This window comes from Pleurodeles waltl, chromosome 3_1, assembly GCF_031143425.1.
Source record: "Pleurodeles waltl isolate 20211129_DDA chromosome 3_1, aPleWal1.hap1.20221129, whole genome shotgun sequence".
In the NCBI taxonomy this organism is placed as follows: Eukaryota; Metazoa; Chordata; class Amphibia; order Caudata; family Salamandridae; genus Pleurodeles; species Pleurodeles waltl.
In genome coordinates, this window is record NC_090440.1 from 1,749,826,890 (window position 1) to 1,749,851,569 (window position 24,680).

The 24,680-nt window shown below is 46.6% G+C and overlaps 1 protein-coding gene across 1 annotated transcript in view; it reads right to left on the minus strand.

Moving 5' to 3' along the window:
• Positions 1-24,680, minus strand: part of UNC80 (unc-80 homolog, NALCN channel complex subunit) — a 2,774,722-nt gene that overhangs the window by 2,329,197 nt on the left and 420,845 nt on the right. The window contains exon 7 of the mRNA XM_069225668.1: positions 21,011-21,150. Within this exon, the coding sequence (XP_069081769.1) occupies positions 21,011-21,150 (140 nt within the window). The remainder of the gene's footprint in view (positions 1-21,010; positions 21,151-24,680) is intronic.

Genomic DNA, 24,680 nt, shown 5'->3' on the forward strand with positions numbered 1-24,680 from the left:
CAGGCCGCACTGCCTTGTACCTTAGATGACCGTTTACCAGTGCCAACTGTCAGTCCTTCTGTGGCCCCCCGTCAGCAGCCATTATCTTCAGGCCTGCCTCAGGGGACCGCTCCGTCTGCAGCAGAGACAGCAGTGCTGCACAGGCCCAGCAACAGGTAGGCTGCCGTGTCATCCCAGCAGCTTCTTAAGGGAGTCAATTCTCCAACGGTGAGGGTGTAGGGGGCAGCAGTGATCGCAAATATCAGCTGACAGCCAGCAGTCCTCCCAGGTCCTCTCTGCGTAGCACAGTTGTAGGAAGCTGGCCTGGTCTGTAGTGGGTATCTAAGGCACTTACACCTCATACCAGGTATCCCCTATTAGTGAAATGTAGGCAGTGTCTAGAAGCCAATCTCTCTAGGGGTAGCTGTGGATGAGCAGCCAAAACTTATCTAGGAGACATGCAAAGCTCATGCAATACCACTGTATTCACACAGCACTTACACACACAAATTAATACGATAATTGTTACAAAAATAAACGCACTTTATTATGGTAACACAACACCAAAATTACTATACAGGCAATACTCCCCTAGGAGGTAAGTAATACACAGAATATATACAATAGTTTTCAGAAATAGGCATAAGAATAGTTAGAAAACAGTGCAAATAGTGTAAAACACAATAGAGAATAGTGGACATAGGGGGAGCACAAACCATATACAAAACAAATAGAATGCAAAAGTGTTACCCTCACCCAGGTAAGTGGAGTGTGTAGAGGGCCGAAGGGGTACCAGGAAAGCACAAAGGTAAGTACCACAACACCCCCCAGCAGCCAGGAAAGAAGGAGTAAATTACTAGAATTTCCCCAGATACCCACCTAGAAGAAAAGAAGAGAATTGCAAAACCCAGAGATAACTGCAAGAAACCAACGGTGGATTCAGGAAGAGGAGGACCTGTGAAGAGAGAGGACCAAGTCCAGAAGACACAGCAAAGTCCAGTGGGGGCAGGAGCCCCTACCCACCAAGCTGAGGATGGCAGGAGTTGGTCGATGGAGCAGAAGGAAAGTCAGCATTGCAGCCCTGGAGTTGGAGTTGAGTTCCTGGAGGATGCAGGTGATGTCCCACGCCAGAAGGAAGATTCCAGTCGGGTTTGCATGTCTGGATTCCACCAGCAAATCTTGGCCAAGGCAAAACTCGCAGTTGGCGGAAAGTGGTGCTACCAACAAGGTCCAGGAGGACTCAACTCAGGAGGGTGAGTCAGAGGGGACCCTCAGCGTCACATAGAGCCCACAGAAGCACAGGCAGCACTCACCGTAATCAGGAGAGGGACACAAAAGGTGAAAAAGGAGCCCACGCAGCACTACAAAAAAGAGTTCCACACCGCAGGAAAGTAACTCAAGGAGCTCTGCATCACAGGAAGGAGTGCTGGGGGCTGGAGCTACACGAAGACTGAAGACCCTCTGGAAGAAGTGTCAACAAGCCTTGGCAGCTGCAAAGGACACAGTGCACATAGGTACTGTCCTGCGTGGGAAGGCAAGAGCTTACCTCAACCTAAGCTGGACAGCTGGTAGAGAGGACCGTCTGGACCGCTTCCGGCCACCACCCATGTTGCAGGATCCACGCAGCTCTGAAGGAGAGGGCATCCACAAAGCTGGTTGTCGTTGCTGTTGTGCCTGCAGATGCAGCGGAGTGACTCCTTCCCTCCAAGGGAGATTCCTTCTTCTTTCCTGTGCAGACGGGCTGTCCTCAGAGGATGCACGACAGGGGAAATGTTGCAGACGCTGGAAGGAGCCTGCAAAACAATGTTGCCGGCGAAGACTTTATCATTGTTGCAGATTGTCGGGTCTTAGAGAGTCCAGATGCAGCTTCTTAGGTCAGAAGTCGAAGTAAGGGATACAGAGGGATCCTGATGAAATCTTGCAAGCCGAATCTGAGGAACCACCCAAAAGAGAGACCCTAAATAGCCCTGAAAGGGGGGTTGGTCACCTAGGTGGGTGACCATCTATCAGGGGGGGGCTCTGATGTCACCTGCCTGGCCTGGCCACCGAGATGCTCCCAGAATTCCCTGCTGACCTTGGATTCAAGATGGCAGAACCCAGGGACCCTCTGGAGGAGCTCTGGGCACCACCCCTGAGGTGGTGATGGACAGGGGAGTGCTCACTCCACTTTCCATTGTCCAGTTTCACGCCAGAGCAGGGACTGAAGGTCCCTCAACCGGTGTAGACTGGTTTATGTACGGGGGCACCAAATGTGCCCTTCATAGCATACCAGTGGCTTGGGGAGGCTATCCCTTCCAAGCCATGTAACCCCTATTTCCAAAAGGAGAGGGTGTAATACCCCTCTCCCAAAGGAAATCCTTTGTTCTGCCTTTTTGGGCTTGAGCTGCTCAATTAACAGAAGGGCAGAAACCTGCCTGTAAGGTGGCAGCAGCTGGGGCTGCCTGGAAAACCTCAAACCTCAAAAGGCTGTGGAAGCGATACGGGGGGTCCTCTAAGGAGCCCCCAGAGTGCATGGAATCATACAACCAATACTTGTAAAAGTATTGGGGTATGATTCCAATATGTTAGATACCAAACATGCCAAGGTTCGGAGTTACTATTATGTAGCTGGACATAAGTAGTGACCTATGTCCAGTACACACGTAAAATGGTGTCCCCGCACTCACAAAGTCCATTAAGGTGGTACTCTAGTTTGTGGGGGCACCTCTGCTAGTGCAGGGGTGCCCTCACACACAGGAACATGCATCCTGCCCTCTGGGCTGAGAGGGCCTACCACAGGGGTGACTTATAAAGATCTGGTGCAGTGACCTATAGTGAAAACGGGTGCATGCATCCGGTTTATGCACACTGCAATGGCAGGCCTGCAGAACTCTCTATGGGTGGCAGAATAACTGCTGCAGCCCATAGGGATCCCCTGGAGCCCCAATGCCCTGGGTACCTAGGTACCATATACTAGGGACTTATATGGGGGCACCAGTAAGCCAATTGTGGGATACAATACAGAGTTTTGGAGAAAGAGCATAATCACTGGGGTCCTGATTAGCAGGATCCCAGTGAACACAGTCAAACGCACTGACATCAGGCAGAAAAGTGGGTAACCATGCAAGAAAGAGGGTACTTTCCTACAACGGTCTCCTTTGGCTCTTCTCCATGCTGCCCGTGCGTCTGGCAGGCTGCCAATGCCCCAAAACAGGGCAGCGAAGGCACCGTAAAGGGCTGTATGGATCCTCACACAGTTAATCTCCAATTCGATGTGAATTAGAGTGCAGGTTGGCAGGATAAATGACGGCTTTTCATGCCCAGCAGGCAGAGCTGTACTGAGGCGTGGCCATCTTGCCATGGGCTCTCTGCCACACCCACCCCCCCATTCTGAAGTCCTTTACTAACTCTGTGCAATCAAGTATCATACCCTGCATGTCTGGGTAGTTTATGATAGCTAGAAAAAAGTCCTTAGTATATAATTGTCTACTGAATCATTAATTATACTACTTCAAGCTCCAAATTATGTATATTATCTGCTCATTTAATTCTCATTTAATTCTCTAATTTCTCACACTTTCCATGTAATATAAAATGTAATTTCAACTCATGGAATCCTTTCTTTCAGGTCAGGGACCATCCGTGTGTGATAGACACATGTTCCCTCCATTACATGTATCAGTTTTCCATACCTGCAAGGTTTTTCTGAAGGAGCTCCAATGTGCAAGCAAAGTGAGCTCTTATTTTCCAAATTTCTTTGAGCATTTCAGCATCTAAATGTTAAAGCACTGAAGCACGTTCTCTGTTCCTTGGTTGGATATTATGGCTGGCTTGTCTTCCGTCAGTGGGTCAGTGCTGTCTGCCAGAGAAGTTCAGAGGAGAACAGCACGTTTTGATGTATTCAATCTGCTTTGAAGATATTTGTTAAAGAATCCTGACACTTTCTTCTGCGTCTGCTTTTGTTATCCCAGCATACATATTTATTGCCTAACGTACAAGCACATCATACAGTGATCAACCAGGTGAGTATATCAACCTCATAAAAAGATGTCCTTTAGAGTGATCCTTTGAAAACAATGTATGAGGTCACATGGAATATGAATCAATGCATCCTGGCAACATGTGTTATAAATGAATTGGCTCTTGCTGCCCAGACAGGCTACTTATCACTGAATTTGTGCAATGGAGGCTTTCAAATGTCTGTCACCAGTTGCTATGTTGGTTCATGCAGCTTTTCCCTCTATTAGATTGCTTTAGTCAGTATTTGGATTCAACTCACAGGAAAACACCAGGGGCAACACTGTAATTACTTCCACAAACTCCCCAGCCCACTCCATGTGTGTAGCAGAGAGTCAAAGCATCAATCACTATCAAACCATCCCAGGTTCAGACTGAGACAGACAATCGGGTCAGCATCTTGCAATCAAGAGGGAGATGGCCCTGACTTGAAGGCATCCATTTGGATGCATACTTGAGCAAAGCCACATTAATTTTGGAAACAAATGCTTCATTCAGTGTTTCTTCAACACTGACCACTATCACTGTAGCATTAAGCCAGTACAATCTGATTAAGGTAAGAGAGGCAACATCCATGTATGCTCAGGGATGCAGTCTGGATACCTACTGCAACAGATAGCTTTTAAAAGCTCCAATAAGATTGATTTCCTGGATTAAGAAGAGCTCAGGAGTGGACTGACCTTATTTAATTCATAAATGCTGCTTAAATCACCAGTGTTGTTAGTGCTACCCACTCCCTGCAGTAGAAGGGAAAGGAAAGAAGTGACAGGAGTTACAAAAAGGCTACCTTCTGAGCTCCCTTACAGGGCTTTTGCACCTGTCCAGGTACCATCCAAATGTAAGATATCCAATTAATCAGAATGTTGGGGTTGGAACATAAGACGATGACAAGATGCTTACCAAGCAAAGCGAGGTCGCCTCATATCACTGTTAAATAAAGAAAAATTGTTGTGATCAAAGCCACCTGCATGGATTTAATATTAGATATTGTAAACTTTAACAATATGGAAGAATGATTTCATGCTTTTGGTCATCCAGTGCAATTTCTGTAGGGCTTATTGGCTGGATTTGTATGATTCAAGTTTTAGTTAATTTAGGGCACGAGTTACAGTTATTTGAAATAACGATAACCAGTGAATTTCAGTGGTTTTGTTAGTTTAAAAAGTTATGCTTTAGTCAAACTTTCTTTATTTAAGTTTCGTCATGTATGAAAAGCACTATAGTACATTACATAGCAATTGATTGCCATCTTGAAATGTAAAGCTAACAAGATTTACAGTTTCCACAACATTTTAGTGTCAATTATAAAAGCTACAGCCAATGTTCATATTAGGTCATTACATTGGGGATGTGGTGCCGCGACTACCACAGCGTCCCTTTTTCGGAGCACGATAGGGCCGGTAGTCCGCATTTCGGGACGCTGGAACCACTGCAGCCCATTTTTTGGTGCTCGTTTGGTGTTTTGTGCTCCGGTGTGGCCCAGGAGGCACATTTTGTCAACCTCTCTGACTTTCACTTTCCACTTACCTTGCTTGGGCTCTTTCTCTTTTTTCTTCTTTTTTTCTCCTTTTCTTCTGTCTTCATGTCTTCTTTCTTCTTGGTCTTCCATACTGTCTTCTTCTTTGGTGTTTTTCTTCCCAGCCTGACTTCTTCCTTTTCTTTTTCTACTTGGCCTTTCTTCTTATTCATTTCTATGAGGTCTTTCCCAATCCAAGATGGTGTCGTACGTTCTTCCTGTTTTGTCACTTCCTGTTTAATGGTATATAAGCACTGCAGTTCCCTGCTTCCTTGTGTTGCAAACACTTCCGTCTTGGTGGTGATCCTCACTCCTGTTTCCAGTTTTCTGCTCGCTCCTGCTTTTTCCCTGTGGAATTGAGTTCTATTTTTTGCCTTTTTTATAGGTTTTTCCGCTTTTTCAGGAATTCCTGTGATAGAGGTTTTTTCCCATTACCTGGAGAATACGGTCTGCCTTGGCGTTTTTTATTAGAAGGGGTCATCCTTATCTTGGCCAGCCCAGAACCAGTAAGAAACCAAGCATCTCCCTCCAAGTACTGCAGCCTATGGTGGTAAGAGATGTACAGACCATGACAGGGGAGGAGAAAAAAGAAAAAGAACATTCTTCCAACTTAAACAAGAAATAGAAATAACATGCAATGCACCATAAGTATCAGCTATTAACATCTGTCTATAAGCATCAAGTACAGCCGTGGGTCATGATCTCCTCATTTGGAAGCCCCAGACCTCAGGGTCACAGGGATCCTATATCTGGAATATGTGGAGTGCACAGGTACGGGTTGGGCAGGCCATAAGAGGGCGGCCCCTAGGGAGAAAGGACACCAGTGGACTCCACTGGTATTCAACATTTTTGTAATCATCCCCTTGAATATCCTCTAATCGTTCCATAGTTAGGTCCTGCCAGAGTCTTGCATGCCACTGAGTGATCAAGGGCACTGTCGGTTTCTTCCACGCCACCGCCATCTTGGCCATCCCCAGGCACATCCATTTAATCGCCCTATCGCTCGCTGTTTAATATTTGAGGGATTTGCCTCTAAGACCCAAAAGAGCGAAGCCTCGGGAGGCCGGAATCGGGTATCCCAGTATGTTCTTTATCTGTGCTAAAATTTCAGTCCAGTATGGTTGAATAGAGGGGCAGTCCCACCATATATGTTTGGCGTCTCCCAAAAGGCTGCATCCCTTCAGCAGATGTCAGTGGTGTTGGGGAAATCAGATATCACCAGACACCCTCCTGTCCCCGATCTCTCAAAAGGGCCCTGCGAGACTGCTGGCAGGAAAGACGGATTGAAATGAATGTGTGTGTAAGGAGATGGGAACTGGGCCCATTTCTCCGACTTGTTGACAGTATCCTAAACATCTAGCGCTGTTTTAGTGGGGGTGCTCAAATACACATTACCAGGTCTGTTAGCCTTAGGTTTCCACCAGGTCCCAAATATAGCAACCCGTCCCAGTCTGGTCCATGTGAAGCCAGTGTTTATCTGACTCTCGGAGGGACCACTCTGTGACTACTCGCAACTGAGCTGCCTTATAGTGCGTTGAAAATCTGGAAGCGCCAACCTCCCCCCGCCGCTCTAGGAAACCGAAGTACTTGTTAGGGGAGCTGGCCCTTCCCCTCTGACAAATAAATTTAGTTAGGAGAGACCTCAAGGTGGAAAACATACCCTTTTCCACTGAGATGGGTAGTCCCTGGAAGATGTATAGAAACCTTGGGAGTACTAGCATCTATCTTGAGGGCGTGGATGTGACCTAACTAGGTCATATAGAGAGGTGCCCATCTCTTAAGTTCAACCATTAGTTGTTGAATCAGTGGAAGGTAGTTGGCTTTGTATAGGTCTGTGGTGCTGGGGGGGGGGTGAGTCTGATACCTAGATATGTGAACTCCTTCCTTGCCCATTGAAAAGTGAAGTTTCTTGTCAGGTGGCCCATCTCTACTGAGGTCAAGGTGAGATATAGGAGATAGGATTTAGACAGGTTAATCCGGTACCCTGCGACCTCCTCAAATTCAGCCAGTTAGCGCTGCAGTGATCGCAGGGAGGTTTGTGGTGCAGTCAAGGAAAGAAGAACGTCACCTGCAAACAGAGAAATCTTATGTGTAGTGGAGCCAAAGGGTATATACCCTAAATCTCCCTGTTCCGTCACACTCTCTCTGTAAAGGGCTCTATACTAAGTGCGAACAGGAGGGGAGAAAGCAGGCAACCCTGGCGAGTGCCAATCTCCAACTGAAAAGTCTCTGATACAAAGCTGTTTACCCTGGCCACGGGGCAATGTAGTTGGCTTGTACCATTGTGATAAACCTTTCTGTAAAGCCAAACTGTCTCATGGTTTGGACCAGGAAAGACCAGTCAACCAGAGCAAACTCCTTTTCTGTGACTAAAGTGAGCAGTATCGCTGGCTTTCTTTTCTTAGTCGCTCTCTCTATTAAGTGTATCACCTGCCTCAGGTTACCATGAGTTTGTCTCCCTCGTATAGATCCAGATTGATCTGGGTGTTTCAGGTCTGGCAATATTCTCCCCAAGCGGGTGGTCAAAATGTTGGAGTACAGTTTAGCATCAAGGTTATGTAAGGCAATGAATCTATAGGAGAAGCATAGGTGTGGGTCTTTCCCTGGTTTCGGTATGACTGATATCAGTGCTTCACTCATCGAACCTGTGATGCCCGGTTCAGTGGCTATGGTTAATTGGGGTATAAGCTCTGCAGCGAAAGTCTTATAGAATTGAGCCGTGAAGCCATCTGGCCCTGGTGATTTGTGCATTTTAAGTGCAACTATAGCTGCTCTGACCTCCTACTTGTCTATAGTTCCAGAGTGACTTGTGGTAAGAGGGCCTTATCTAGGTATTGCAACTGGCCTGTCTGCTGTGTATAGACCTTTATGAAAATTATGGAAAGTTATCACTTTTTCTCGTTCTGTCTTGGCTTCTCCTCCTTGACTCAGATGGAGGTTGGGAATACACTCGCTCTCTTGTTTTACCTGCAATTGTAGGGCCAGTTTGGGTCCTATTTTGTTGCCCTGCATATACGCCTTATGGTGAAGGCAAAGCATTGTAAACCCTGCTCTATCTGTGTAGATTGCATGTAGTTTCCCTTTTAATGCTGTGACCTTTCATTGTGTTTGTAGGGAGGGGATTTGTTTGAGTGCCCCTGGACCCTTCTAGGTTCAGCTGCAGTGGAGCATGGTTAGAAATGATTATGGGGTGAATATCCAATGTGTGTATGCTCTGAGCCAGGGACTGACTTGCAATATTTAGTCCAGGCCGGAGTAAGTACGGTGAGAATGAGAAAAAAAGTGTAGTCCTAGTGTCAGGGTGTGTGTGTCGCCAAGCATCGAGAAGCCCCCAATTCAGCTCTTTTTTCAAAGGTTTGGAGAAGCTGGTGGGTGGGGCACGTGCCGAGTGGGAGGTATCTATCTCTCTGTCCCATATAAGGTTGAAATCTCCGAGTAGGATGATCGCTCCCACTGCAAATTCCCCCAGTTGCTGCAAATAGGAGCTGATAAAACACACCTGAGCCGTATTAGGAGCAAAGAAGGTTGCTATCATGCAAGTGCAGACTTCTATTGTACCCTTCACCATTAGGAATCTCCCTTCCCTTTCTGATTTGTGCTCAATATGTTGGAAGGCTAGGGACCCGTGAAAAAAGATGGTCCTGTGCTTTGAGCTATGGGATGATCTAAACGCCGTTGAAGTCTTCCCTCTTTGGTGCGTTTCAAATGGGTTTCCTATCTTGATATACCGAGCACGTCGCTCACTGAAACAACATTATGTTCTTTTTTCGGGTCACTTGCAGGTTCGCTTCCTTCATCTTAAACAAGTGTAGCTTTATCAAGACATCGCTAGGTCTTCTTCCTTCTGCTACCAATGGTGGGCCCGCCTGATGTGCTCTCTCCACCTTGTTGGCCCTGGTGAATTCCCCATAAGTTCACCACAAAGGCCCAGTACAAAAGCCTCTAGATCAGGACCCTTGGCTCCCTCCTCCAGATTCTTGAGATGAATGTTGTCTCTGCAGGAGCGATTTTCAAGGTCTTCACATTTCAATATAGTTAAGTGTAAGTGTTTCTGGGTCTTGTTGCTGGCATCTTCCAGTTTCTCCAGATGCTGTTCCAGGGATTTGCATTGCGTTCCCAAATCGACTGTGTGGTTACCCACTGAGTCTATATCTTGTTGGGGTGAGGTAAGTCTTGTGTGTGGTTAGGTCAGCGCGGAAGGCCTCGAGGGACCTTGTAAAGTCCAGGCTCAATTCCTCCTGGAGCTCTTTTTTGAACTCCTGCAGTGACAAAAGCAGGTCAGTCTTAGTGAGCGCCATGATGTCAAGCCCAGACTGACGTACACGGGTCTCCCCAGACTCCAATGGCTGGAAATAGCTGGACACTCAATTGTGTTGTGGCTTCTTAGGTGGCATGTAGGGGCTCAGCTGGTCCCCGTGCTGATGTTGTAGACAACCGCGTCTGGAGGCCTCTGTGCTTTGTGGTCACTCGTGCCGTAGCTTAGAGAGGCTCATGTGGGGGGATGTGGTGTCCTGAGGCCATGCTCCCCTTGCATGCACCTGTCTCCGTGGGGTGCCTCCAAGACGTTGCCTGTTGTAAATGAAAATTCCCCTGCTGGAATCTGGGGGTAGGTCATTCCCCCTTCCTGCGCATCTTTTGGATTCCCAGGTGTTGCCCACTTATATGTTTGCCTTTGTTGTATCAGGGTGCTGGTCACTTCCCTTTGAGCACCCTTCTCTGTTTGCCTTTTTTGTATCGCTTCTCTCGGAGCCCCTCAAGAATGCTATCTGGGGCAAGCCGCCATGTCAATGTCAGGCATCTTTGGGGCTATCTCACGGGGGCTTTTATCCGACATCTCTGTTCTCCAGGGGGATCGTTGTCCACAAGCGCTGCATCAGGACACTCTCTAAGGGCAAGCGAGCACCCCACCTTCGTCCCCGCAGCTCCCACACCACTCACCCGCGGCTTCACCCGTACGCATGGTTCCCTTAGGGCCTTTCCACCTCTCTGCCCAGGACCTCCTCCATCCCCAGTGGCTTCTCGCTTCAGTGGTGATCGTTTAGTCTACTGTTGGCTCCCCCAGCTGCCAATCTCATCAGACACTGATGATTTGCCTGAAATGCACCTTTCCTTCTTGCTATATTTGCTCTGCTTCCTTAATCTGGGATGATTATCTGTGAAGCTTTATATCATATCTCACCAGCAGAACTCTTGTGCTAGTCACTTTAAACACTGATGCTGCAGTGCTACAGGCCTTATGACCAGTAGTATGTATCAGCTTGTTGCCCCTATAAGGAAGAACTGAATGAGTTCCTAACTGCAAATACAATTACCAAATCTGATTTCGGCTCCTGATGAAGGTAGATAGGATCTTGAGCTTGTGCCATATATTTTTTAAGAAACCTCAGAGTAGCAGTCATTGTAGTGGTTCGAGTGAAAACGTTTTCCTCTGCAAGCTCCCCAAGACCTGGTAAACCTCTCCGGAGCATCTCAATGACTACTGACTGAATGTTCCAGGATCCCGCAACTTCAATGAAGTTTCACATGATGCAAAATGGTATGTGATCTGATGTTTCAGTTTTTCTTCCATGCCTGTGTAATATCTAATACTTATTAAGACTAAAGGTGATGGGCGTGGCTAGCCGCCGAAGATGGCGGTCATGTCTTGCTAGAGCTCCCATCGGGAGCCCCCAAATCCTGCAGCATCCATCGTCAAACTTGGGGCCTGAGTGCTGCACAGCATTTCAGGGACAGAAGAGCCTCTGATTGTACCCTGGAGGCGACTCCTGGCCCAATTTGCCAGATAGACTGCTGTGCGGAGGTGACCTGACCGGAGGGACTGTGTGGTTTGGGCCGCGGCATGCTAAAATGGCGTGTGCGGCCTGAGATTGTTGCCGGGTTGCTGGATGCAGAGGGATGCTGCTGAAATGAGAGTGCACAGATGCAGCAGTGAGTTTTCCCTCTGATACCATCCGCCGGCAGACAAGGACCCTGGGAGCGCTGGGCAACACAGTGTCGATTTTTCTGGACTACACTTGGGAGGTTCAATGCCGTCAAGTATCCTTCATGGCAGTGAAATGACAGCTGCGAGCGGAAGGTCTTTCGTATGCGTTAATGTTCCTAGCACGCTTAAAAGTTAATAATGAGCAGCACTTCTTGTTCTTCTACACTATGGATGCGGTCTGGACCTAGTCGGACCAGCAATACCCTAAAGCACGACATCCTCTGCCGTAAGAGCGTCGATCCGGGCAGGTGGGGAGGCCTCTCCTGTTGTGTGGCCCTGGACCATCTGAACGTACTGCTTCTGGGGCAGTACACTCCCCTCAACAGCCTCTGGAGGGCAGACAATCAGTACTGGACACAATGTCCTCTTCTGACTCACAGCGACATCAGCCTCCCTCAAGCTCCTTGGCCAGTGCAGACTCTGATTCTGACTCAAACACAAGCATAGCTCACAAACTTCAAATACTCTGATTTAATACATGCCTCCCAGGGCTGTATTTCAATGATTACACACTTGCATCGAATGTCGGGAACATATAAGTCTTTCTCTGTGCCTTTCTTTCCTTAGTCCTCCCTTTGCATCCCTCCCTCCCTTCTCCCACCATCTCTTCTTTCCTTTTACTATGTATAGTGGCTGTCCCTGGTTGAATCCAGAATGTGGTGTGGTGTCTCCTCCTGTTCCATAGTTGCCCATCTTATGTTGTAGAGACACTGTACTTAAATATGCAGGTTGCACTTTATACTTAAGCTATTGCTGCCAATCCCACTGCATGCATGCATTACTTAAAGTTCTCTGTACTGTTCTCACTCACCTCACTGCTACAGCCTATAGTCCTGAGTTTACTGTAGACTGGATTCCTGAGGGTACCTGTGCTGGTTGGCTACACCTACAGTACCCAGCACACGCACTTCCGCATTGGCTGGCCTACCCCCAAAGCAATTGCACAATGTTCTATATTGTTAGGTTGGGTTTGTTGATAGATTGGTTTTGGGTGAGCGGCTGTTCTTCGCTGGACCTGGCATTGGGGATATGTTCTTTTCCTTTCTGCTGCCTTGTGTGCTCCATGGTCCTTCATGTAGCTATGTGTTTGAAGTGGGATGCCCTGTTTTCATGTGATTGTAAGTCATTGTCATGCCATCTGTTCCACAACAATACAAAATACTAATGTAGAATGTTCGGGGGCTGGGATCCATTCACAAGCGTCATTGCTTGGCTCAGCTTCATCATCACAAGGCAAATATAGTATGTTTAGAAAAAACTCACCTCTCAGGCCCTGAAGCCCTTAAGTTGGCACAAAATGAAGGGGTCAACTATTTGCCACCACATATTCTGAGTTTGCCCGGGGTGCAGCCATATGGCTACATGCTGGGATGTCGTTTGAGGACAAAGCTGCTAAAATTGACACAAATGGTCGATCTATCTTTGTCCAAGGGCTGCTTGACACGGGGAGGTATTAGTGCTGGGCAGTGTATATGCAATGAATACAGAACAGGAGGTTTTCCTAAAATGTGTATCCTCAGCACTGGCAGACTGGTCCTATCTCCCTTGGCTGATTGGGGGTGAGTTTAATGCCATATTGTATGTCAGCCTTGAGTGCTTACACCCCCTTGCTGGGCACAAACTCAGTCAGACAGGCTGGGGTCCTCTTCAATTGGGTGTTGCAATTTGCTCTAGTGGATATATGGAGAGCACACAATCAGGGAATGTGTTAGTATTCCTATTACTCCCCCACACAGCTTACACACATGGTTAGATCATATCACGTGCACCTCATACATGGTTGAGAAATTCACACAGGCAACTTAGGCAAAACACTCTGAGATCATAATCTACTTGAAGTAATGTTGGAATGGGGCAGGATCCCAACACTGATTCCCACTTGGCGCATGCAGCCCTACTTCTTCAAGATGCAGTAGGGACACACTGGCTACCACCATTGACACCTACTTTGCTGAGAACTAAGGCACAGCCTCCATGGCAGTAAATTAATGGGAGGCATTTAAAATAGTAATTAGGGGAGCATCCATAGCCACGGCAATGGGTGCCAGACAGTTGGTACTCACAGATTTGTTACACATAGAGATGGCGATATGTGCTTCTTGAACAAAAGGTGGGACATGACCCTGCACACCTGAATGATTTGCAAGAAGTTATGGTATAATGTGCTGAACTCCTAGAACGCCTGAGAATTCTAGACCATAAAACATACCCATAGAAGTTACACACTGAGGGAGATATAGCAGAGACTTTACTGACTTGCATGATAAATCAAATATCATTTCCTACAACAATACTATCACTGCAGGATGGGGTCTGTTGTACTACACAGCTAGGAATAAACAAGGCTTTTCGGTCCTACTACACAGAGCTGTGTGTGGCTCAACCTCTTTACAATACCACAGACATGACAGCGTTTCTGTGTAACTTGCAGCTACCGAAGGTTTCAGCAGCATCATGTGTGTCTAGAAATACTTTACAGGGCATTGTTGGCTGCAGGATTGTTGTCGCCTGCCACCAGTCAGGCTCTGGTCACGTTTTTACTTAAGCCAGGTCGGCGCTCAGGCAACCTTTCCATATATAGACCACTTTTAATTCTGACCTTGGACTATTACATTTTGAGCAGGGTGTTGACACATTGTCTACTCCCTCTACTCCCAGAAACGATTCATTTTGACCAGTGTGGGTTTGTCCCATGCAGGAGTACATCCCTCAATATACAACAAATTTACAGGTCATGTGATTAGCCCATGACCACTATCCGAATGCAGGTTGTCTGTCTTTGGACCTCCAACAGGCCTTTGACTCCCTGGGTTGTGGTTACATGTTCCTTGTATTTGGCCGATTCAACATTCCAACCACTTACATTAATTTGGACCTGCTTCTATACGCTCACCCCACTGGAAGGGTCAAGACTGAGGCCCACATATCTGCACAATATACAATTTCTCGTGGAACCCATCAGGGGTACCCTTTATCCCCTCTTTTCTTTCTCTTAGCTATGGATCCCCTAGCTCAGAAACTGAGACGGGTATTAGTCGCCTGGAGTATCCACAGATGGCCCCAGATCAATGGAGTATCCCTCTAAGTGGACAACATGATAGTGTACACTCATGACCTAGGCATAGACCCTACGTCTTTTGTCACCATACTCAGTTCGTTTGGGGATATCTCGGGATCACAGGTCAAAAGCCCATGATTTTTCTTTCGGTGATACTGTACCCCAAGACACAATCAAACTGAAAGCGCAGCCCTTGCCTGTGGCTAATTACACTTTCCGTTATCTGGGTATACAAATTTATAGAATGGCCACATATTTATTGGATGGCACCCTGATTAGGCTCAGTACGACGCTTGGAGGCCAAGTGCAGTTCTGGGTGACATTGCCCCTATCAGTGGAAGGACGCTTGGCACATACCAAAATGGTGATGCTACCCAAATTATTGTCTATTTTTTTAAGTTATCCATTGTTGTCTTTGGTTCGGTTTTCAAGATCAAGGACTCCTTTCTACTTGATCATATCTGGGAATCAGGGTCAGCATCGTGTGAGCCTACTTATATTACAACTACAGACAGAGGAGGGTGGGTTGGGTGCACCTGACTTCAAATCCTATGGCTATGCTGCCCAACTACAATGTCTGTGTTTCTGGTTTGCATTGATACACCTTCAGGATATTGGCTATACACAGAACATGTTGCACTCAGACACACTGCAACAATTACTACTGCGTGGTGTGACACACCATCCCCAGGCTATCACTGCTACTGAATAACGCTCTAATTTATTGGAGACACGCTATCTGATATTCCCGCTCCTCCATATGTTATGCACCTAACAGTCCACTATGTGACCTGCCTACCCCTGGGTGCACCCTCACGCATGCTTACCCTTGCACCATGGGAAAGGGTAGGAATCACTACTGTTGGTGACTTGTTTGGTGACGGTGAGCTGTTAACACATCGGGATCTGATGCAACATCATGAGCTCCCTTTCGCCCTTTCCCTTATGAATGCTGGTATTATGCATTAGATATGTATACATCGGTCACAAGCGAGTATAGAAACAGATATGCATATACTGATCCAGGCACCAGTCCGTTGCGGACCCAATGGGAATATGACCTTAATTGTGCCTTTCATGAAAAGTAATGGAGGTTTCTTATAGTGTACCCCAGCATGATTCCTTGGAATATACTATACTAAAATATTCCCAACCACCTTGTCTTCCTGTCTGCGCTGACTTGCTGATAACGCAGAGTTACTACATGTTGTGGTCCTGTCATATGCTGCGATCCTTCAGAATGTGCGTTCAGGACTAATTAGGACACTGACAGGGTCTCAGCATTGGGATACAGTTGAACATTGCATTTTAGGCCTACATCTGTGACCTAAAAGCTCTAAGGACAAAACTAGGTTTGCTGACCTGGCACTCCTCCTCACCAAGAGGCAGATCACACGCCGCTGAAAATCATCTACTGCTACCTTTGCAACAGACTGGCGGTAGGAAGTATAGTGCTGGGGCTCTGCTGAAAGCTATGTGTTACTTAGGGAAGAATACCGAGGACTACACAATCAGCCTATAGCTATGCTGTGGGATGCCCTGCTGGAACAATTTAAAGCCCAGGATGAAGGAGCAGTCTGATACCGACAAACATGCAAAAGGGTCCATACTGTTGAATCATTGCCTGTGTCCATTTCCCTAACATGTTCTGTTTCTTATGTGTAAGAGGTTGCCTTCTATCTGACACTATAGAGGTTGGTGCCTCCCACACTCACAGATCCATCTTCCGCCTTCCAGGACTACAGATGGTAGCACATTTGGGGAGGGATGAGTGGGGGGTTTATTTGTTAGATACCTTTACTCATCTTCAGATGCAACCTGTGACATGTTTGCTATTATGTACAAGTGTTTTACATGCAACCTTATGTTGTCAGGCTAAATCATGGCTATGTATGGCTGCTGCTATCCTGGGGACATAGGTTGTTATATATCAACTCACTTGTTGTAACAATGTTTATTTATACTAAAATGCAGTAAAGTCTGTTTAAAAAAAATATCAAAGGTGCGATTAGGGCTTAGCATGAAGAAACTCTCCCTTACTGGTAGAGGAAGGCCCACCCGTTTTGAGCTCTCTCGCAGCACCTGTTTCCTGCGGAAACCACAAAGCTTCTTCAAGCACTTTAGCCGGAGCCTCTTTTGGGGTATAAAGTGTCACAACAAATCAACTGTGCCCAGGTGGCATAGTGGAACTGGTGCCACAGCTAGTGAGCAATAGAAATGTATCCCCAAATTAGGGGTAAATATTGATTATCCATTTCAGAACTCCATTCAGATCGCCACGGGGTCGGCAGGAGTTACTGGACCCAACTGAAGTGGCTGAGGCATTTTACTCCTGATGTCCTTGGGCCCACCCTACTATGGATCCTGGTCAAGTGGGTCAAGCACCAATTTCTGCACCTGACACTCATCTGGGTAGCGTAACTTGAGCAGTCAAGGCTCCTTCGGGGGAAGCTCAGATACAGATCAGTAAACACGACTCATAACTCAACGAGTGAGCAGCACAAACAATAAATCAATGTCCAGTCAAATACTTGTTTTTATAGAAAAAGAAGCATTTCAATTCTAACTCTACACATGCAAAGGTAAACAAAATTAAAAGAATAATAACACAACCTCCTTGAGGCCATGGCTCTACTAGCTGCCAGGCCACTCCCCGTCCTCCCACCTCTAATGCAGTGGGTTTGGTGTTATTGCCAATTCACTGATGACTGCTTCCAGGGAATGTAAACTAGCAAGCTGTACTCCAGAGTTTTTCCCTTGGACTCTGTTAGTAACTTCAGCCACTGGAGTCTAGGGGTTTGCAGCACCAATGGTGGTATGTCCCCTGGGGCCCAAAAGGCGCAGTTCTTGGCTTGCCCACTCCAGTGGTAGGGAACACATTAGCAGTTTAGTGCAGTCCTGACCCGGATCTGCAAATTTAGGCTGCTGTGGTCACATGTGGCAGCACCTGCCAAGCGCCAGCTCTCTCCCTCGAGCCACGCTACCTGTGGATTCAGACCGTCAGGGTTGCTCCTGCTCTGGCAGTTAAGCGGTAAGTCACTTCCAGTGATATCCTGTAGCTCCCCAGGTCTCTCTCGGTGCAGTCTACAGAATGCTGTTTGGTTCCACCTTGGTCACAGCAGTTTCTCGGTCTCTGGAGGCACACTTCGGTTCTCACATGTCTGGTGAAGCTGCCCTGATGTTGTTGTACACAGCGGCCCCTCCTGCCATATGGGGTTGCCAAGGCAATCCGGCACATGGGCTACGCCCCGATCTTTGCGGGGATGTGTTTCTCCCACCACAGTCCCATGAGTCCCGTCCTGACACATGGCGTCGTCAGTTCACTCCAGTGCACAGCGGGCCATCCTGTCATATGGGGTCACCGACTCAGTCTGGCACATGGGCTACGCACCGATCAGTGCGTGGATGGATTCCTCACACTTTTGGACCTCGCTCTAATCACTGTTCTCTTCCCACCAGGCACATTGGCTTCGACGAGTAGGCAGACTCTGGTGCTCCACTCGTCCAGACAGGTGATTGCAGAGCTTCCCCTCCACACACAGCCCATCTGGCTGCTCACAAGATGACAAAGTCATAGGGTCTCAGACTCCCCTACTTATAGTCCTTTTCCAGGCACAAAATGTAATTTAGGCCCTCATTCCGACATTGTCGGGCGATGCTGCCTACAGCCACAGTGACGGCCACCAACATATCATCGCCGTGGCTACCGACCGTCCATGCCATTATGCCCGTAGACAGAATACCACCAGAAGGGTGGAGGAATTCCGACGACGGTCATGGCAGTGGACGGCGGTAAGGTGGCGCTGCTGCCAGCAGCAGAGCCACGCCAGCAAAACACCACCTACTGTATCATGTTCCGGCCTGGCAGTGTTTTTCTGGCGGATGCTGCTGCTGGCAGCAGCACCGCGTCCTGTCTCCTGCCGGAGGACCCCCTGCAAGCAGGTAAGTCGGGTTCTCTGAAAGGAGAGGGGGGTGAGGGCATGTTATGTGCGTGTGTGGGGGTGTGTGAGTGTGTGTGTGAATGTGTACATGCATGTGTAATGCGTGTGTGCAAGAGTGGGTGTGAGTGTATGTGCAAGTTGTGTCGTGAGATTGCGTGTGTGCCTGGATGTATGTTAGTGAGTGTTGTTGTGAGTGTGTTTGAATGTATGAATGCGTGGGTGAATGTGTGTATGCATGTGTGTATGGGGGTGTATGTATGTGCGTGTATGTGTGTAAATGTGCGGGGGGTAGGGAGAGGGGAAGGGATGGTGGACTCTCGGGAGGGGGAGGGCCACGGGGAGACCACTAACAGTGCCAGGGAAGGAATTCCCTGGCACTGATAGTGCCTATCGCCATGGTTTCACTGAAACCATTGCGGTGGACAGGGTCATAATGCCATGGGCAGCCTAGTGACGGCTGCCAGGCTGGAGACTGAAGTTGGGGTTCTGCTTCTTTGACATGGACATCTTTCCCCTTTCTTCTTCCTCATGAAGGATGTCTGTCACAGCAGGCTGGACTCCAAAGGAATTGCAATTTGTCATCTCTTTCTATTTTCAGCCTTGAGAAAGCCCCGGTCTATATATAGCCAGAGGGGGCGAAACACGTGTTGGCTGATCTTCTATTCATCCTATGTTTATCATATTTGGATTTTGGACTTTGTTCTCCGTCCTACTAACCAGTGACTGACTGTGAAACTGGGACTTTAATGTTTGCACAACAATAAAATCAAGAACTCTCCTCTTTTTGTTTACTGGACTCCAAAGGTGATTAAGCCATAACAAGATTCATGGGAGTGACCAGAGTTCACACCTGGATGTCAGACACAGAGATATGTGCATCAAAAGGTTAATCCTGGGCCCTCAGCACTACTCTTTATGATTCTCTGAGCAGCCCCATCTCCCTCTTTGAGAGGACTGTCCAGGCCTCTTCATTGTGATCTGTCACTGAATCAAAGAGCCTTTTGACATGCACAGGGAGAGCTGGCTTCTCCTCCTCCTATGCTTGTCCCATCCAGCTTATTTGAGTGCAGCAATACACAAATCTGTCCGGAGGGATTCATGTACTCCTCATGTTTTTGCCAGGCAAGCCTCGGCTTCCCAAAACTGAACCCAAGGTCCTCCACGTAATGTACCAGTGAAGGCACTTCTGCACACAATGTACATCTACAGCACACTCACTGCCCAATACTGTTATCCTCAGGTATTATGCTACCACCAGCATACCCACATGCAGCAAACCACTGAGGCTGGGCACACTGGTCAGTACTGCAGTCTCTCTCTACTGTACCAGAGTGTGTTATTTTAAAACCACACACTGCCGGCACACACATTTACCATGACCATACTGTACCACACTTAACACTTTGTATAGTGTATTCCTTGCGAGCACACATGCACTCAGCACGTTTCCACCACACGTGCACTTCCACATCGACCTGATGTAGACCAGAGGTGAGGTAAGCACACAGCAGCAGAACCTTTAAAAGGGTTAGTGACCCTGTAGGCCTTACTCCAGTGACCGGGTAAAAAGGACCTCTTCACTACTGCTGATCACTACACGGTATGCTGCCACCACTGCGCTACTGCTGCTTAATTCCTGGTGAAGGCAATAACCTCCCACCAATATGAGGGCAGCGCTTTGGGCACCCCTCCCGGTCCAACAAGACCACAATCCGCGAGACAGGCCTATGTTAAGGCGCACATGCAAGATCTGTGTTTGCCTATGACAACAAATCAACATTTGCGATCCAGACAAAAACACAGTTGGGCACTCAGGGCAGGGGCACACATCTCTCATTATGCAGAGGACCTTTCTCTCCCAACAATTCACATGACAAGTGTCCTTGATTGACTTGACTTCTCTCTAAACACATCAAGAACATTTGTGCAGTTTAGGACAAGACAGTCATGAGGGGCATGGTTGTCTTGCACATAGGAGACCCTACCATTAGTGATGCTGGTCCTGCAAGTTTAAATTGGGGAGCTGGTTCATTATCATTTTCTGTAGTGTCTGCACCATAAACATGGTGCTCCCATTGGTGGGTTGTGCTGAGTTTTGTCATCAAGAAGATCACCTTCTTCATCGTCATCAAAGGACGGAATATTGCAGAGGGGTGTTGATTGGATTGTTGCCATTTTTTGCGGAAACCTCATCAGCACCCACATCCAATTGCCAGCCTCCTCTAAATCAGATCCTAATGCTTTCAGTAGAGGCTGTAAACCATGTCGGTGCCCAGAGTCCCTTAAACACTCATAAACCCTCATAATGGCCTTGAGTGACCTATGTGTGTTGTGTATGGATTAGGCTGTAAACCATGTCGGTGCCCAGAGTCCCTTAAACGCTCATAAACCCTCACAATGGCTTTGAGTGAGCTATGTGTTGTTCATGGATTAGAAAAAAAAAAATACTTAAGGGGCAGCAGCAGCCAAAGCAATAGCATTAATTATTCTGAATGATTTCTACTTTTCTTGCTAACAGGGAATAAGGAGATCTGTACCTGGCATGAGAGGTGCGTCTGAATTGGGGCGTCTGTGAGGACCCACTGCCATCAAAAGAGTTTGCCCGTTGACTGCTAGAAACTGTAGGCTTTGCGGAGGCTGAATCCGGCTGTGATGTTTCTAACATGATATGAAGTCCCTTCGATCAAAAAATAGAATCATGTCATCATGTAAAAAATATACAAGACAAGAACAATTTAGTTAGTTTAAATGTATTGCAAATTTACAATCAAGCAGGAAAAATATACAAACTTGACATCTAAATTAAAAGCCTGCATCCCTAACACAAGGATTTCATTGTCCAGTAACAAAGACCAATGTTTCATATGCATAGTCTGTTCATTCCTGGATTGCCATGTCAACCATCAGATAACTAATTTCCCAAAAAAATACACCTGCTTTATAAATGTATCTTCAGAAGTGATGTGGTGATGACAGGTCCACCATGCTGACAAGCAAATTTAAAATTAGGTCCTCAGACTTCTAACCTTTTAAGATGGAGACAACATGCATGGATTCAACTTTTCGCCTTAATGGAGATTCCAAGCCTTAGACGTATCACCATGAGCTCCACTGTTGCTCAGGTCTGAAATTCAGTCACAATAGACTTCAGGTCATAATTATGAAGAATAAATTGTGGCCAGTGTGTGATTCTTGTGATGGACCACAAACTCAATACAGTGCAAACAAGGTGGCATCAACACAATGGGGCATATTTACTAATATTTTGCATCAGGATTGCATCACTTTTGTGGTGAAGTACCAATACAAAATCATTTTTGAGATTTACTAAGCCACGCAAAGCCTCTTTGCATGGTTAGTACTTACAAAGCATAGCCCTGCCTTGCAAAACTTTCCATCAGGGAGGCGTTCTGTGGGTGGAGCCTGGGCATTACCATGCATCCATCAATGGATTTTAAGGCATTACCAGATTTTCTAAAACTAGTAAACCTTGGATAGCATCAAGATGCTACAACTCCGTAAACCAGGCAAATAAATATGTTTATCTCTTCTCGTTATTTACTCTTTTCATGTGTGCTGTATTATGCCTCACACATGAAAAGAGGATAATGCCTCTTAAGTATTATTTTTTTGTGCATGATGGTGTCCTTTCCATCATAAAAACAATCCTGCCTGTATCGCAGACTCCCTTGCACCATGGTGCAAGATCGCCTCCTTTGGTGCCAGGGAGCACTAGGAGACAGCGGAAATGTGCTGTATCCTAGTAGATATGGTGCATTTATGTTTCCCTTTCCCTCAGTGTAGCGCAGCAACTGTCCACTCAAACACACTGAGGATCTAAAAATGACTAGTACTTTGAACTAAAAATAGGAAATTAACTAGAAATTAGTTGAACCAGACAGTAGCATTAGTCTACTGATATAGATATGGACCTGTGAGCATTTAATCCAGAAGGCGAAGAAAATATTTTAAGCCAGCAAAATGTCAAAGCACTAAAAATATTGAAACTTTTTTCTGAGCAATCTACAAATAGCGGTTGTGAGATGTGGTATCACTTTATCTCTCAATTTGTGCATAGGTATAACTTCACATTTGGTCAGGATACTGAGGAATAAATGAGGCAATACAGGGTACTGAAAACCTTGCCTGTAATAAATGGTATGCAGCCTGTAGCGCATACTCATGCCACCTAGCATTGCACTCAGATCATTACATGTTCATTTTTCTTGAAAGAAGAGATTTTTTTTTCAAGCAGACTTGTGACACCTCTCTCTTCCTGAAACCTATAATGCATCAGAAGTCACCTCAGATTGTTATCTTACAGCAATGGGTGAATGTCACAGGGGATATGTGAAGCAGTAAGATGCTTGTGGACTGGTAGCCCATCTAATGAAGAACATTTTGTTAATCACATGATATGTGAGCTCACACCAGAGAAGGTGGGATGGGCGTCTTTGAATCTACAGCATGATAGGCTACAAATCAATGGTGACAGGTAAGCAACGTTTTCAGTTTGAAGCATGTGTATTTGTAGATCACATACTTCACAGATTAAAAAGCTGTGCCTTCCAGGTAAAATGGTGGCTTGTGAGCAAGAATGGAACACGTGTGACACAATTTGTTTCACCTAAGCTCCTTACCACCAATGTGAAAAGACACATTTTAATTGAGACAAAACTGTCTGACTACCTTAGTATAAAAGTGAGGGTTGGTTCTGAAAAGGAAAAGTTACTTACCCATAACTATAGCTCTCCTCCAGGGGAATCCTCATCGAAAACATTAAATTGTCCCACCCATGTGAACAATATATGTCAGATGTTCACACTAGTAATAGTTAGGACATAGTTTCCATAGGAAAAGCATTTTTTGTTTTGCTAATAACTTTGGCACTGTTTTACAAATATTCACAACATTTTAAAAACTAGTTTGCCAGTCACTTCAGCTTCTGTCTGCTATCAGGAAAGTTTTGAGATGATCCGTCAAGCGGAGACAAAGAATGTGGATGGTCCCAAAACTTGTTTTCCCCATGCAATTTCCCATTGGAATTTTAGCTACAACTTCACCTCGAACGTCAGAACAGAATTACACCAAATTTGGCAGTAAGCTAGATCTTGGTTCAGAAAAAGTGTCTTTTGTAAATTGCTGTGAATTTGTTCAGTACTTTCAGAGTTATTAAAGTAAAAAGATGAATGTATGTCTAGCGACGTGGATCTGCTGTAGATCCTCCGAAGATACTGGAGGATCTGTGGATCCAAGCCCAACAGCAATGAAGTGACTGGCTGGTCACAACCTGAGAGAAAATATGGGGCTGTTATTTTGCGCAGGGCACTGTTGCCAGAGGGGAAAATAAAATGTAAAAGTGACAGAAGGGGTCAGGGTAGAGGTACCCTGACCCATGGGACTGACAGAGGGGGTCTGTGAGGGACCCCTTATGGACAAGAAATTGCCCAAAACAGTTTTTCTTTGTGTGAGAGGATTTGCGGATCCACCCACATTCGCAGCGATCCTCATGGATCTGGGCAGATTTGCAGATCCAGACCCCAATTAAAAAAACACATACACCCAGTCACAGGCCCACAGACCTACTAACACATTCACGTACACACCCATACAGCCACTCAGTCACCCACTCACAGACCCACAAGACCACTCACACACCCAATCACAGATCCACGCTTCCCCTCACGCACCCACTCACACAATCACTTAACCCCTCACACACCCACCCACAAAACCACTCACAGACCCACACAGCTACTCACACACCCACTCACACTTACTCACACACCCACACAACCACTCACATATCCATATAGCCACTCACACACCTACTCATGTTCCCACAAAACCACTCACACACCCACTCAGTCACTCACACACCTTCTCACACATCCACAAAGTCACTCCCCCACCCACTTACACCCCCCCACAGACACTAATATAGCCACTCGCACTCCCACACAGTCACTCACACACCCCCTCACAGGAAGTGATACAGTTATAGAAATTTCAATAGCATATGTTTGTATTAAATGTGTTGTTATTTTAGTATTGAATGTGTGCAATACAACCGGCAGGTCTCTTATTTGTCTGAGCATTCGCGACGGATCCTTGGAGCCATACATTTGTTTTTATTTTAAATGAAAGACTGCGTGCATTGCATTTATAGAAAGAGTACATCATTTACCTTACCACAATTTTAACATT